The 16,562-nt window shown below is 38.3% G+C and overlaps 2 protein-coding genes across 7 annotated transcripts in view; one reads left to right on the top strand and one right to left on the bottom strand.

The window, feature by feature from the left end:
* Window positions 1–268: 268 nt before the first annotated feature.
* Window positions 269–4,410, bottom strand: LOC120444929 (eukaryotic translation elongation factor 2). Its single transcript, XM_039624930.2, has 5 exons — window positions 4,264–4,410; window positions 3,543–3,757; window positions 2,956–3,483; window positions 1,668–2,364; window positions 269–1,597 (listed from the first exon to the last, which is right to left on the bottom strand). The coding sequence occupies exons 1-5, from the start codon at window positions 4,264–4,266 to the stop codon at window positions 506–508; spliced, it is 2,535 nt and encodes an 844-aa protein (XP_039480864.1). The 5' UTR covers window positions 4,267–4,410; the 3' UTR covers window positions 269–505.
* A 4,510-nt stretch (window positions 4,411–8,920) lies between these two features.
* The window catches only part of LOC120444788 (protein madd-4), a 44,640-nt gene continuing 36,998 nt past the window's right edge, over window positions 8,921–16,562 (top strand). For 3 of the 6 annotated variants that reach the window (XM_039624733.2, XM_039624735.2, XM_039624734.2), the window contains exon 1: window positions 8,927–9,288. The gene's annotated coding sequence lies outside the window, so the exon portion shown is untranslated. Of the gene's footprint in view, window positions 9,289–16,562 lie in introns of all 6 variants that reach the window. The other 3 variants (XM_039624736.2, XM_039624737.2, XM_039624732.2) reach the window with 2 other exon arrangements.

The raw sequence follows: 16,562 nt of genomic DNA, 5'->3' as shown, positions 1-16,562 counted from the left end.
ATGGATCATTGCAGAAAGAAACGTAAGACCTAAAATTGTATTACTTGACATTCCACGAAGCATATTATCGGATATCGATTTCAATTTCACTTTTTACATTTAGCTTGGCAAGGACTCAAACCCAAGCGGTAGGAACGTAGGACGTAAACGACGCCCGAATAAAAAAAATAATTTAAATTTTCACCAGAAGTTTTTTGTTTCGCCGTAACATTTGCAACCAAATCTACTTTCGTTTCAGTGGCGCTTTGGTTTCATGTAAACTGAAGCATTTAATCATTTACTTGATTTATTGTTTTTTTTTTTTACTGTTATACAATTAATAATCATCAAATTTTTGTTTATTGTTTAGTGTTTTTATTTATTATAAAACACTGTTGGCGGCCAAAGGCGATTTTTCAAGTGCCTTGCCGAATGAAAATGTTGAATTCGGTCGCTCCATTTTCTCCTATGTTTTTTCCCTCAGCCAGCTGCACATGGATGTTGTAGGGGATCGGATGGTGGTGCTTTACAACTTGTCCAAGTACTGGGATAGATCGGGCAGTCCTTCCTTAAGACCCTTGCGCTTACGAGTATCCTGAACGATGGCATAGGGCTTGCTTGAGGGCTCGCTCGGGTCGCCGGGCAACACCTGCCAATGATCGAAGACACACTGAGGGAAGGCCTGTCCACCGGTGTTAGAGCGCAGATCGGCGGTAAAGCCGAATGACTCGTTGACGGGCAGATATGCCTTCACCACGAACATGGGAGTGCCTACAACCTGGTTTTCCTCGAAGACGTGGCCACGTCGCCTGTTGAGCACTCCGTAGATTCCTCCCACAGCAACTTCGGGGCACTGGATCTCGCACAGGTAGACAGGCTCCATTAAGCGCGGCTTGGCGGTGATTGCGGCAGCGTACAGACAACGACGAGTGGTTGGAATGATCTGGCCACCACCCCGATGGATGGCATCAGCGTGAAGCGTCACATCGTAGATGTTAAAGCGGACTCCACGCAAGTTTTCGTCGGCTAAAATACCCTCCTTTGAGGCCCATTGGAATCCAGCAACAACCGAGTCCTTGATTTCGTTAAGGTACTGCACGGACTTGGTACAGTCGAGGATGAAGTTGGGTCCGGTTCCGTCGGGGCCGAAGCACCAGATCTTACGGGCTTCAGTTACATCATAGTCGTACTTCTCAGACAAATAACGGGCACGGGCCTTGAACTCATCCTTGGAACTCACATCGCCGTTGTCAATGTCCTCGGGAAGACCGTCGGGCATAGGAAGGGCTTTCATCAGCAGACGGTTGTGCTTGTTGGGCGACTTAGACAGACACATTTGGTCCGACTCCTCCGACACAGTTTCACGATAGGAGACGACGGGATCAGACTTCTTCAGTGGAATACAAGCATGGTCTTCCTCCAGATCCTTCAAACAAATCTCCAAATGCAGCTCACCGGCACCGGCAATGATATGCTCGCCAGACTCCTCGATGATGCACTGCACCATAGGATCGGACTTAGCCAGACGCTTCAAGCCCTCGACCAACTTAGGCAAATCGGCGGGATTTTTTGGCTCTACAGCCACTCGCACCACAGGGGACACGGAGAACTTCATGACCTAAAATTGACGCAAAAAATTTACATTTCAATTAGCATTATATGGTACCTTAAAAAAAAACGCTGCAAACCTTCATGTTGTGGGCGTCCTTGAAGGTGGTAATAGTACCGGTCTTAACCAAGAACTGATCGACACCGACCAGACCGCAAATGTTGCCAGAGGGCACATCCTCGATAGCCTCGACGTAACGACCCATCATGAGAATTGTACGCTGAATGGCCTTCTCATATAAGTCCTCCTTTTTGCCGGGGGTGTAATTGGGGCCCATGATGCGGCACTTTTGCCCGGTGGCAACCTTACCGGCAAACACACGTCCGAAAGCATAAAAGCGACCCTTGTCAGAGGTCGGCACCATCTTAGAAATGTACATCATTAAAGGACCTTCAGGATCGCAAGACTTAACGGCGAGAGCGGCCTCATCGTCATGGGGACCTTCGTACAGCATCTCCATGCGGTACTTTTGGGCAACCACCGGTGACGGCAGATGGATAGCAATCATCTGAAGTAGAGCCTCACCGGCTGGCAGCCAGGTGCGCATCACAGTCTTCAGCAGAGCTTTGCCATCCTTGTCCTTGTCTTCATGCTTCAGAGTCACACCGATTTTCTCTAGCAAGGTACCTATCTCCTCCTTCTTGTAATTCATGATGGCATCAAACACCTTGTAGATCGGGTCCAGGATGTACATGCAGAACGAGCGTTTGTTGTCAGCTTCCTTCTGCTTCTGCCATTTCTTGGTCTTGGCGTTAAAGAAGTTTTCACCCCACAATCTGTAAACAAGAAGTTGAACTATCAGTTGTGGGTTATTTTAAATTTCTTATTTAATATGACTAGTTCTAATCGCTTATAGTACGAAATGTACTATCTTACTTTCTAGAAAATTCCGTATAATACAAAACGCTTCGATTCATATTATTATATTGTACATTTTTTAATTGTTTGCACTTAAATTACAGTCTAACATCACCTAAAATGTCTTTTAAATATTTCGATACTTTATTTAATTTGTCGCTTTTAAACAATTTGAAGCCAACAACCATTATAGCTTAAAATGTACTGTTGGCACAAATAAATTTCAAATGAATTTGTATACAAGTAAAAAATTTTTTAGTGTATGGTAACTGCCTTAACATGACTCGTTAGAACATTAATAAAGCGGTTCCCAGTCAGCGTTTAAACAGTATCCGAAAGTTTGATCTCCTTCTATTTATGGTCCACTTGTGGCGCTTTCAGCACGAGCGACTTTAAAAAGACTGCCCCCCTTGGGGAGATGTCTTTCAAGAAGCCGCCCGCTCAGTGCCACACGTTTTGTGGTAGAAGTTTAAATAGATTTAAAACATTACCTATAAGACACGACTCACCTGTTCATTAGCTTGACAACATCGATCTTGAACTTCTCGGAGTACATCTCGGAGAACTGCTTGAGAGTGAATGCCCAGCCGTGCAGCCCAGAACCGAAGCCGACTGATCCCTTAGAGGGGTCCACGCGCACCTCACCCATCGGACCTCCGTCATCGTTATAGGTGGCAATAATAACGTTCACGTTTTCGACGATGCGCTGGAAGGTCTGGTAAAGCTCCTCGGCATCTAGTTGCAGCTCGAGCAGAGCGCGGTCCATTTTGTTCATGAATAGGATGGGCTTGATACGCTCGGCGATGGCCTGACGCAGCACGGTTTCGGTCTGCACACACACACCGGAGACGCAGTCAACCACAACGAGGGCACCGTCGGTTACACGAAGGGCGGCGGTCACCTCCGAAGAGAAGTCAACGTGACCGGGTGAGTCGATCAAGTTGATCAGGAAACCCTTGCACTCCTTCTCGCGCTGATCGGCGTGAGTGATGAACACCAGATCCTTTTCCTCCACCTCGAAGTACATGGAAATAGCACTGCAATAGGGTAAGATAGTAGAAAAAGGGGAAGGGGGCTAAAAAGTGACTGGTCTTACGTCGACTTGATGGTAATGCAGCGCTCCTGCTCATCCTTGCGGGTGTCGGTGAAACGAGTCTCACCCGCCTTGGCTCCGGCAATAATACCAGCCTTCGACACAAGGGAATCGGTCAGGGTGGACTTGCCGTGGTCTACGTGTGCAATCACAGACATGTTGCGGATGTTCCGCTTCTTGTCCATGAGGCCACGGATTTCGTCGACGGTGAAGTTGACCTAAAAACAAAGGCATCGTTATGTATTATAACAAGTTATTTTATTATTTTATTTTTTATTTTTTTACTAAATCTATGCACATGTGCTTATTAAAAATGGCGTCCATACACACACACACACAATTTTAACAGTCGTGCGAAGGTCTTTGAGGTTAGAAAAGAACAGAAAACCACATATCACTCACACCCGATCTTCATCATTGATATATATATATATATATAGTTAGATATGGCTGTTGCTCAGGTATTTCACAACATGCACCCAACTGCAAATTCTAGCCAAATTTATATAGCAAATTGCATACGTCATTCCTAGTCTTTGTCTTGCATTTCACCACCATACACACAGACGCACCCATACGTGAAAATACGTCGACACATAATTTCACCAAGTAATTGTGGGCACTTTTTATGCACTTTGCACTGGACATTAAATATATTAATGCAGGTCGGCTATAGGCTTTTACTGTAGCTTTAAGGCTATTATTTCGAACTTTGGCCACCTACCATTTTGGATGTTTGGAGATTTTCTCGCGAACCAAAAAACACTACGCCTTTCAACGGCGTTTCGACAGGAAAGAGCGAGGCGCAGCAGCGACCCTAGAGCTGGGACAATTTTCGATATTCTCGTTAGTCGGAACCAGTATTGTTCGATAGTAGTTCACGTAACAGATTTATTAGATAGATTTTTTGCATGCTTACTTTATAATCTTAAAATTTGTATTTTACAGAATGACATATTTTTATAATTAGCCTAATAAGATAATTCCCGATTATGATGAAAAGTTCGAGTTAATAATATACGTTGAACTCAGTTTTCCATTATCCTTTACGGTCTTGGAAGATATGGAAAACCAATTTTAATAACAGAGGATCGCGGGCAACGTGACGATCAGTATCGAGAGAATGGATAATAGGGGAATACCATATTCAGCCATATATTTGAAAAATGTATACCATTGATAGCTCTCTTAATTTACACACTTCCGCCGACCATCTAAAATATTTTCGAACGACACAAGGAGAGCTTGCGACTTGCCATTGTACTTACCCTGCAGTTCCATTAACCAATTTTCACCAGTGTATCACAACTCCATTTGTTTGCCCGTATAAAATTCGAGATCTCATTAACTATAAAAGCTAGAAAGTTGAGACTTAGCATGCAGACTCCAGAGACATAGACGCAGCGAAAGATTGTATCTTTTGTAAAATGTCTTGATATTTTTTCATTTTTTTATTAGTATCGTAAATTATGCATACGACTTAAGTGTAAGCAAGAATACATATAAAATATCTATAAAATTGCGGAGTCTTCAATTTACCTTAAAATATTAAATATTAGTATGATGCTTACGAAAATATCTTAAAACAATTTACCTTGATCACTTTTGTGAGTTGTATTTGTATTATCTGGCATACCGATAAAAATTGTAAAAACAATAATAATATACAACAAATTATAAAATGTTTAAAACTAAGGTCCTGGCAGTTTTAAGTCTGCGTTAGCAAATATATAAATAAAATCTATAGAGAAATCTTCATTTTCAATTCTTGTCTTTGGTGTAACTTCTGGTAAAGTGTTAATGTTCTTTCTTTATTTATATATATCTAATTTTGTTTGGACATTTTTGCCATACTCTTCTGTTGATCCTTCGACAATTCTGCTAAAACGTTTTCTTTGCCTTTTATAAATGTTATGTTAAAATCTAACTCGTTTAATTGCACTTTCCAAAGTTGTAGCTTTAGGGTTGGGCTTCTTTAGATTATTACGCCAAACTAGGGACCTATAGTTGATTTTAATAATATACTTTCTTCCATAAATATAATATTTAAGGAGTTTTTTTCTATTGTACAGTAATTAAGTTGATGAATTTTAAGTGAACGACTAGCATAAGAAATTCCTTTATTATCTTGCATGAGCACGGCGCCTTATGCATAGTTACTAGCGTCTGTAACTATAGTTAACTGTTTCTTAAAATCCGGATACACGACATTCGGATCGCTTGTTATTAGGATTTTCAGTATTTGAAAAGCTTCTATTTAGTCTTGATCATGTGTGTGTGTATTTTAGAAAAGCCTGTGATGCGTAGAGCAAGCAGAAGAAAAGCCTGTGATGCGTTGAACAAGATTAATTTGTGTTTGGTTTTTGAATAAATTTGTCTTACAAATTGGCTAAATTTTTTTCTGACTAGGCTTAAGACTTTCTGAATTAATGGTGGCAAACTCGCATTTGTCTGATTGGAGTTTTATATTTGCCTTAGATAGGCAACTGAAGATACAGCTTAGATGATTGACCCAATTTATCTATAGTTGATATCGAAAATCGATCTTCGCTGGTTTCTTATTATTAAGCCACTTTTGCTTATACGACTGGTCCGTTTTCTTTTGAACGTCCCACAAAGGACTATTGTATGGACTTTTTGAGTGTCTTATATTACCTTGAGATAACATGTCTGCTATTTGCCTGTTAGATACGTCTGTGTGAATTTCTGGGCATTTGTATGTTTGCGAATAAATTGAAAGATCATTCTTTGTAATAAGCCTGTGTTTGATTTAACTTGTGAAACTTGGGTAGTTGTCCTTCTTTATACAAAATATGTACAACATTTTGGTAAACCTTAATTAACAGATCTGCTCTGTAGACTAATTATGTTTATTGCAATTAAGTTATTTATGTTAAAATCTAAGTGATTTTCTTGAACGAAAAGATCTAAATAAAAATTATTGAGTTGAATCTTTTTGTTTGAATTATCAATGACTGCATATATGTCATTAAACATGTTAAATTATACTCTAGAAATTCACAAATATTACCCTCAGCTTCAAATTCTTAAAAACAAGGAAATTACAAATTTTCTATTTTAATTTTGTTTCTCATTGCTTTCACTTCTATGTCAATGTCTGTTTCTCCCTTCGGGTAACACAAATTCTTATTTATTATACTGAATTCTGCTCCAGTGTTATTAATAAATATTAATGGCCTATTTTTACCTTACCACTGCTATATGTGGTATTCATCTTGATCCTCCCTATATCTGAAACTTTACACTTAATTGATTAAGATCCATTGGCTCGAAAATACGCCTGCTTTGCTCAGTTTAAAACATTTCGACTATTTGTTAAAACTCAAGCAGAATAAGAAGTTTAGCTATTATTTGGTTGATTTTGATCCCATGCCATCTATTATTTATCCTAAACGTACCTTCTGTCCTTTATTTTCTTGTTGCATGACAATGTTTGATTGATCCCTATTTGCTTCATCAAAACTACTTTGTGAAACGAATGGTTCGTTTACGTTTCTATTAGCGTTATTGAAATTCGATATTAAGTTGAATTTATTGAACCTATTATTCCTTTGAATTGGTCCGTATAATGTGTAGCTTTAATGCCGAGCATCTTATATGATTTTATAGGCATCATCTATGGATTGTGGGTTTTCTTGCGAATATTAACGTTTTTGTAGGATTAGGAAAGATTTCTCTGAAAACGCGGAGTGCAATTCGGTTCACTTCTAGTGTGGTGTATGTTATGTCGTTATGGATTAGTATTCGGTTGTGTACCCTATTAGAAATTTAATCAATTTTATTATAATATTCTTCTATGGTTGATTCCACTCGGCACACTTTTAACATATCCATTAAGACATCACTTGTTTCTTTTTCACTAAAATTTTGGGAACCTACCTAAGAAGCAGGAAGGAAGCGCTTCCGACCCTATAAAGTATGTATATACATATATCAAGAATATAAGGATCAATAGCCGAGTCAAACTGGCCGTGTCCGTCTGCCGTCCATCTGTCAGTATTAACGCCTCGATCTCAGGAACTATAAAAGCTAGAATGTTGAGATTGAGCATGCGCTTTCACAGACATAGACGCAGTGCAAGTTCACACTCTTAACGCTCACAAAACGAACAGAACTACCACGCCTACACTTTTTGATATTTATTCATTTTTTGATTAGTTTTGTAAATTCCTATCAGAAACTTTTTGCCATGATAACAAAAGTTTTGATGTTTTAGTTTTATTATTAATCTTGTAAATTTCTATAGATTTGCAAAAAACTTTGTTTGCCACGCTCACTCGCCCACAGTTTTAATTTTTTTTCATTTTATTATTTTTTTCCCCAATTTTTACCATTATTCCAGAAAATATTAAAATTTCTCATTCGCATTTTTACATCCTGAGTAATGGTAACCAGAGCTTCACCTAACGACGGTTACATAACAACTTTTAAATAATTGGTCTGCCTGGAATTATTTTAGATTTGTAGATTGATATTGGTAGGCAAAACAAAATCCTATTACGCTTTTACTGAATGGTTGGGTGCCACACAGAATTGGTTGTGCTAAAATAATAAAAACATTTTGGCTTATCGATATCGATAGGCATCAAAAAGATACACCTATCTAAAATTGTACTGCCTTGCGCAAAATGTTGCACCATATATAAAAAATGTTTATATACAAGGTATTTTGTAAGTTTGGCAACTAATACCCCTCACGAACGGAACTTCCCCTTCTAGAACTCACCACTGCGAATTCACTCGAACCAAGTTGCTGTTCGACATCCCACTGGGCGCTGGATTTCGATCAAACCGACCAGCTCAAACCGACCACTTCTACTCGAACACGTTCTCATGTTGCGGAACATGATGCCGATGCGGGCGAACAGTTTTCAAGTGATTTTCGGAGCTCGCGGGCTGTGCTACCGGTAAAGGAAAATTCAGTGCTATGGATTTTTACAGAGCACAATTGCTTGGTGCGCGACGGTGCTTTGTTGTGGTGCGAAAGCAATAAATATCCAAAGGACGTAAGACAAATGATTAGGTTGAAGGATTATTCACTAAAAATGTTTTGCAAATAGTCTTATTAACAGACATAAAGTTTTAATTTACAAACGTACAAATTTCTCTTAAAAATGTAAAGTTATAACGTTTACCGAATATTTAAAAAAAACTTTAGTTTTTGTTCTGCGAAAAATCAAAAATGTACAATACTAAAAATATACATAACACATCAAATGATCTATACTACAAAAATATTATAATTCCAATGAAGATTAACATTTGCTGACAAAAAATAATTCATTCTATTTCTTTACTTTTCTCAGAACTTACATTTTAATGACTCTATAAAAAATAACATTGAAAGTAAAACCTAAACTAAAAAGTCAATCCTTTGTTACAAAAAAACGATTGACAAACCATTACTATAAAAATAAGTCATTGTAAGCTACAACGCATAGAAAAGGAGTAAAACGCCGAAAATTCTTTAAGGCCACCAAAGTATTCATTTTGGAAGAGTCTTTTTTATTCCCTTTTAGCACAGCGTTGTCGATTTGGTGATTTTTAGTGAAACACGCAAAGTTAAAACGATAGTTATTGTGTAATGTGTGGCAAGTGCGGCAATCTAAATATTTAGTTTGAGTGTATAACAATCAGTGGGAAAAGAGTGTAAAAATCCGAAAATTTTTAAAATGGATCTCGGAGATATATTAGATGAGCGTGTCAAATCATTTAATTTATAGTGGCCGTAAGTCTTACAATTTTAAATGTCTACATATAAAACTTCTTATTTAATTTCGTTTGTTTTTCAATTGCATGACTTGTGTAGCAAAAGTCGGGAAGCTTAGTTAACACAGATTCTATCTTGTTAAGATTTTACTTTCGGGAAAATCTTGCCGAACGAAATGCATTTAAAAGTTCAATGCATATGGAAAATTCAATATTTCTTTTAGTGACCTACAAACTGAAATTAAGAGATTTCCGCAGGAAGAATCGTAATGTTAGTTTGTACGTAATTATCCAAGCCCTTATTGGTAATAAAGAAGTTTTATACGGTTCAGGTGAGAAATTGATTATATTCAAGAAAATATATATTTTATTTTATAAGAAATTTTACATGTTTACCGCCGAAGATCAAATATTTTTATGCTCGGGTCGAAATTAAATTTCATGATAATAACGTAATGAAATGCAAGGACCCAATGTATCCTGGAACACAAAAGCTTAATCGGCATAATAATCCGAAGTGGACATGCTTGCACAAATCAATGTAAATGTGCATTCATGTCGGCAGTTCAGTTCTTTAATAAACGAAAAATGCATAAGATGGGTCTAGACGACCCACACAATAAGAAATACGCCAGATATGTTGTCGTACTTTCAAAGCAAATTGTAAAGCATCCAAAAATAATTTTGGTTGATCGAGGGCTGGTAAAACAAGTGTAAATAAAGTAAAGCGGCAAAAGTAAGCAAAAAGCCAACGACAGTTAAAAGCGGTGACCAGGCAGACTGCCGGTTGTGCGGTGGGGGTTAAGAGAAACTCCAAGGCATACATGAAAATTTAGGCAATGTGGAACATGTCGGCGTCTGTACATATGTACATACATATGTATGTTTTTTTCGCCACCAAGTCCTGGTCGTACCTGTACCCGTGTGGTAATCGTTTATTACTTCATCCAGAACTTTTTGTCTAACTTTCACAATTTTTTTAAGGGCTTTCCATTCATTTTACAAGATGGTCTGTACAAGATGGTATAGCAATTTATAATAATTTATATAAGTACTTGTAACTACAAGTACTATTCAACTCTAATCTACTACAACTAAAGTTGTAAATGTAAATGAATAATTACAAAATATTTATATTATATTTATTTGTCATCTATGTTGTACAAACTATTAACACGATATACATGTTCTCACAGATAATTAATACTTAAATTATATTATTATATTATAACTAGGATTGTACCTTTAAGATTATCTTTCAGACCAGCGTCACCCCAAGTAATACGAATATACTAATAAAGTCAAGTGCAAAGAGTTTGTATATAACTTTTGTATATTAAGAGTTCCTTGTTATAGCCGCTACTTGTAGAGTAAAAGGGTATACCAGATTCGTTGAAAAGTATGTAACAGGCAGAAGGAAGCGTTTCCGACCAAATATATATTCTTGATCACGATCAATAGCCGATCTGGACATGTCCGTCTGTCCGTCCGTCCGTCCGTCCGAGATCTCAGGAATTTTAAAAGCTAGAAAGTTGATACTCGGCATGCAGACTCCAGAGACATAGACGCAGCGCAAGTTTGTTGCCACTGCCACGACCCCTAAAACTGCATTCAGTTTTTATACCAGTTATTCGTAGAGTAGAAGAGTTACTAGATTCGTTGAAAAGTTAGTAACAGGTAGAAGGATCAATAGTCGAGTCGATCTGGTCATGTCCGTTTATCCGTCCGTTTAAAATCGAAGACGAAATCTCACTTTTATACCCGTTACTCGTAGAGTAAAAGGGTATACTAGATTCGTTGAAAAGGATGTAACAGGCAGAAGGAAGCGTTTCCGACCATATAAAGTATATATATTCTTGATCAGGATCAATAGCCGAGTATATCTGGCCATGTCCGTCTGTCCGTCCGTCTGTCCGCCTGTCTGTCCGCATGAACGTCGAGATCTCAGGAACTACAAAAGCTAGAAAGTTGAGATTAAGCATACAGACTCCCAAGACATAGAAGCAGCGCAAGTTTGTCGATTCATGTTGCCACGCCCACTCTAACGCCCACAAACCGCCCAAAACTGCCACGCCCACACTTTTGAAAACGGTTTTAATATTTTTTCATTTTTGTATTGGTCTTGTAAATTTCTATCGATTTGCAAAAAAACTTTTTGCCACGCCCACTCTAACGCCCACAAACCGCCCAAAGCTGCCACGCCCACACTTTTGAAAAATGTTTTGATATTTTTTCATTTTTGTATTAGTCTTGTAAATTTCTATCAATTTGCCAAAAAACTTTTTGCCCACTCTAACGCCCACAAACCGCCAAAAACTATCAGTGTTGAAATTTCTTCTTCGCACATCCACTAGCTAAGTAACTATAGCGTTCTCTCTTCCTTTTGTACTTAACTGCACGGTGTACCCGCTCTCTCGTTCTCCCACACAAAATCCTAAAGTTCTAATCGTGCAGACTGCGCTCTTGCGGTACATTTTTATACCCGTTACTCGTAGAGTAAAAGGGTATACTAGGTTCGTTGAAAAGTATGTAACAGGCAGAAGGAAGCGTTTCCGACCATATAAAGTATATATATTCTTGATCAGGATCAATAGCCGAGTCGATTTGGCCATGTCCGTCCGTATGAACGTCGAGATCTCAGGAACTACAAAAGCTAGAAAGTTGAGATTAAGCATACAGACTCCAGGGGCATAGACGCAGCGCAAGTTTGTCGAATCATGCTGCCACGCCCACTCTAACGCCCACAAACCGCACAAAACTGCCACGCCCACACTTTTGAAAAATGTTTAAATATTTTTTCATTTCTGTATTGGTCTTGTAAATTTCTATCGATTTGTTAAAAAACTTTTTGCCACGCCCACTCTAACGCCCACAAACCGCCCAAAGCTGCCACGCCCACAGTTTTGAAAAATGTTTTGATATTTTTTCATTTTTGTATCAGTCTTGTAAATTTCTATCGACTTGCAAGAAAACTTTTTGCCACGCCCACTCTAACGCCCACAAACCGCCAAAAACTGTCAGTGTTGAAGACTCTTCTTCGCACTTTCACTAGCTGAGTAACGGGTATCAGATAGTCGGGGAACTCGACTATAGCGTTCTCTATTGTTGATTTTGTGTTTTGGTAAAGTGGTTAGAATCCAATTAAATATGGAAACCAATGTTGTCTGCTTCCAAAACAAATGTCGAGTTCCCCGACTATCTGATACCCGGGCGTGGCAACCTGAATCGACAAACTTGCGCTGCGTCTATGTCCCTGGAGTCTGTATACTTATTCTCAACTTTCTAGCTCTTGTAGTTCCTGAGATCTCGACGTTCATACGGACAGACGGACAGACAGACGGACGGACAGACGGACATGGCCAGATCGACTCGGCTACTGATCCTGATCAAGAATATATATACTTTATATGGTCGGAAACGCTTCCTTCTGCCTGTTACATACTTTTCAACGAATCTAGTATACCCTTTTACTCTACGAGTAACGGGTATAATGACCTGTTGGCTATGTGATAGAATGGTGCACACTAAGTGCGCTGGTTTTTACGGCCGAACAAGTAGGTCATAACTAAAGGCCCAAATCTAACATACTGTTGTGATACTTGCCTAGGAGTTGCGAATGAAATGAAACTCTTTATGCGCCAAACTAAAGGTGGCTTGAAAGGACTGATCAGCAGTTTTGGCGTGGCTAGAGATAGTTTTCGTCGAGCTGATGATATTTTTTCCGCGCTAGATTCACAATTTAATAGCCTTAAGCTATTAGAGGAATCTCCAAAGCGCAAGAAAGCCGCTGGTGGTAGGCTGCCTAAGGGCAAGTGATCAACAGGACTCCACAGCTGATCAGTTGACGATCATAGCAAACTCTCAAATGTTGCTTAGATCGGCAGCTAAAAAAGAATCGGAGCCATCCGAACAATCCGTTGTGGAGGGAGTCCAGCTTGAGATTGCTACAGATTCCGTTTTTTCCGCACTGGTTTCTCAACCGGTGATTCCACCTGTCCCGAATAGTTTACCAACCCAAAGGAATATTGAGTCCGGACTACCGGCACAAGTTGGCACTTCAGAAATACAACCTGCAGTGCCAAAACCCCTCTCGGTGGTTCCACTAAAGAAAGAACATTTTCGTTTCTCGGCTTTCCCCTGATCAAACATCATCTGATGTATTGCCTTATATACAAGACAAGATAAAAGTGGAGAAATTTAACTTTTCTTACGCTAGAAACATTTAATCTTTCAACATAACTGCCCCTAATGAGCTATTTTTAAATTTTTTTGTATCATGTAAGTTTCTCTCAATTTGCCAAAAACGTTTTGCCACGCCGACTCTAACGCCCACAAACGGCCATTAAACTGTCAGTGTTGAGGTCCCTCGTTCGCACCTCTACTAGCTTAGTTTCTCTTGTTTTCTTCTGTACTTTAAATACACTATTACGTAAATGGCACTTACCTGCAGGTGAGCTGCATTTCGTTGCTGCTAGAGGCAGGACGTATTATCACCCAAGTAGTGTACATTCACAGGTTGTGGCCTGCCCAGCCAAAATAGGAAGGGCCTTGCTAATGCGTTTTTTTTTGCCGATTCTGATGAAGAAGACAATTGCTACTGTTGCACGCTGGTTCCATCAGCCGCTGTACATCGCGAAATAATCTGGCTGCTGAAGATAGCAGATAGTAGAAGAAGATAGTATTCTGGTCTTGAAACAAGGTGGATAAGAAGATATCGTCTGACTGTGACATAAGCCGAGCCTTGAATGTCGATCTAGCTTGTCTCTAGAAAATATGTTCATAATATATCCAAGTATAATTATATCAGTTACTCGTAGAGTAAAAGTAGAGAAAAGTATATTATATGTAAAAGGAAGCGTTTCCGACCACTCCCACACTTTTAAAAAGGTTTTGATATTTATACCCGTTTCTTGTAGAGTAAAAGTATATAACATGTAAAAGGATGCGGTAACGACCATATAAATAAAATAATAGTTTTTGCCATGCCCACTCTAACGCCTACAAACCGCCAAAAACTGGCAGTGTTCGCACTTCCAACAGCTGAGTAACGGGTATCAGATAGTCAGGGATCTCAATTATAGCGCTCCCTCATGTTTTGACTTTTATGAGCCCCTGTTGAAGCTTGTTTATTGAACTAATACTTACCGCCTCCCCTGATTGTTCGCTGAACGTACCCTCTGGAGGGACTGCAAACATTGCAATTATTGCGGCGAGCAGATATCTACACGGTTTACAATTAATCAACAACGGAAGCATATGACAAAAGCAATTACAGTTAAAAGGTTATTGAATAAGAGAATACCTTTAAAGATCGTTTTCTGGCTACCGAGCAAAGTCAAGCCATGTGTAAATATAAGTAAGAGTTGCATTACTGTTGTAACTATACCCTTTAGTCGTATACTAGAGTTGTTAAAAAGTATGTAACAGGTAGAAGAAAGGTTATTTCAAAACAGTTTATTTCTAATGCCCACAAGCTGCTCCAAACTGTAATGCGCAAATTTTTGAAACGGTGATTTTCTTGGCGTTGGAAACTCAAATCTTTAAAACTACCCTGCAGTACCACAATTCAGACGACAGTTCAGTCAAAATAGCCAACTTCGCGCGCGACCTCTCCTAAAAACTTAAACCGATAACCAAACGATGTTAATTTGCTTAATCATCGATGAAAATGGTGATGTTATATTTAAAACAAAATCATCCATATTTCATTTCTAGGGACAAGCGTATAGGCATTGTAAGAAACATTAAATTTGTGACATGCAAAGATAAATTGTGTGGGCAACAGGGACGGGGACGCGCAGAGAGAAATAGCAACAAGAGTACAAAATAGGTAAACGGATTCCTTATGTAAAAGGCACGCACCTTTTTCGTTACTTGTGATTTGATTTTTGTGAAAAGTAGACGTGATTTTTATTGAGTGCCAGTTTCTAAGAAAATGGTAAGTAAATAATTATAAATTACATTTTTAATCATATTCGAATTTAATTTCATAAGCTACCACAAATACAATTCACAAATGTGATCATCTAAGGTAAATTGTGTTAATACATTTTCGTATACACCATACAAATATTTTGTATATTACGGTAGGAGTCCGTAGGACTCTGGGATTTTATAATCAAAGGATTCATTAAATAGAAGGTCACATTTAAGCAATGTATATTAATATTTGATTAATTAAATAAGTTTAATGTATAATTGATGAAAGGTTAATAAAAATAGATATAGAAAAATCATTAAAGAATCTATGTAAAGGTGATGAAAACTTACTCTATACAACTTGGTGAAAGATTGATGAATCGAGCAATGTTTTGTTCTTTAAAATGCTCTTAAGAAACGCTCTTTTAGCAGTGTTTTTGTGATGTTATAAAAGTGGAAAAATTTAACTTTTATTACGCTAGGGCTATTTCTTAATTTATTTTTATCATGTAAGTTTATCTAGATTTGCCAAAAAACGTTTTGCCACGCCTAATCTTACGCCCACAAACTGCCATTAAACAGTCAGTGTTGAAGTCCCTCCATCGCACTTCCACTAGCTGAGTTCTCTTCTTTTCTTCTGTACTTTAAATCCACTATTACGTAAATGGCACATACCTGCATAAGTATGTTTTTTACATCGATGTTTTCCTAGGACATGCCAATGTTAAAATCATCGTTTGCTTTAATACAAATTGTTATCAAGCGCTCACAATTTTTATTGAGCGGTGATACACCGATTAAAAGTCGGTGAATGGAACTGCAGGGTAATACTTGCAATAAGCCACATGTCTACATTGTTGTAGCAAAATCAATGAATGGGAATAAAGAAGGGTAAGGGACAGAAACATATTTTTTGATTAATTGCACAGTCTTGTGCAAGTATATAAATAATTTTTTAAGCAAAATGTATTAAATTAAGAAAAGAAGTAGGAAATGTCATTTAATATATATTCAATATTACCTTATGCTTGATTTCGACCCGAATATTATTATATTGAATGTACAAACACTAGTATTTCTCCTTTGCGTGCCAGGCAGTCGCTGAGCCAGAAGCTTTTCGTGTTCATGCAAAAGAGACACACTCCTGTGAACACCTGGCCATATTTTATTCGCATTCTTGCTTGGCATTGTTGTCTGCCATTAGCTGTCGTTTTGCTTGATAATTATTTAAGGCTTTCTTTGAGGATGGGGCTCTTAGTTAACTGGTTTCCCCACATTAGCTTTACTTCTAACAGTGGTGCTACAATACTTTAGAAACTGGATGACACCAAGGAATCTGTAAACATTTGAAATCATTGTATTTATTTATTATTT

Source organism: Drosophila santomea, chromosome 2R (assembly GCF_016746245.2).
Source record: "Drosophila santomea strain STO CAGO 1482 chromosome 2R, Prin_Dsan_1.1, whole genome shotgun sequence".
Lineage (NCBI taxonomy): Eukaryota > Metazoa > Arthropoda > Insecta > Diptera > Drosophilidae > Drosophila > Drosophila santomea.
This window is presented reverse-complemented; position numbering and strand designations above follow the sequence as displayed.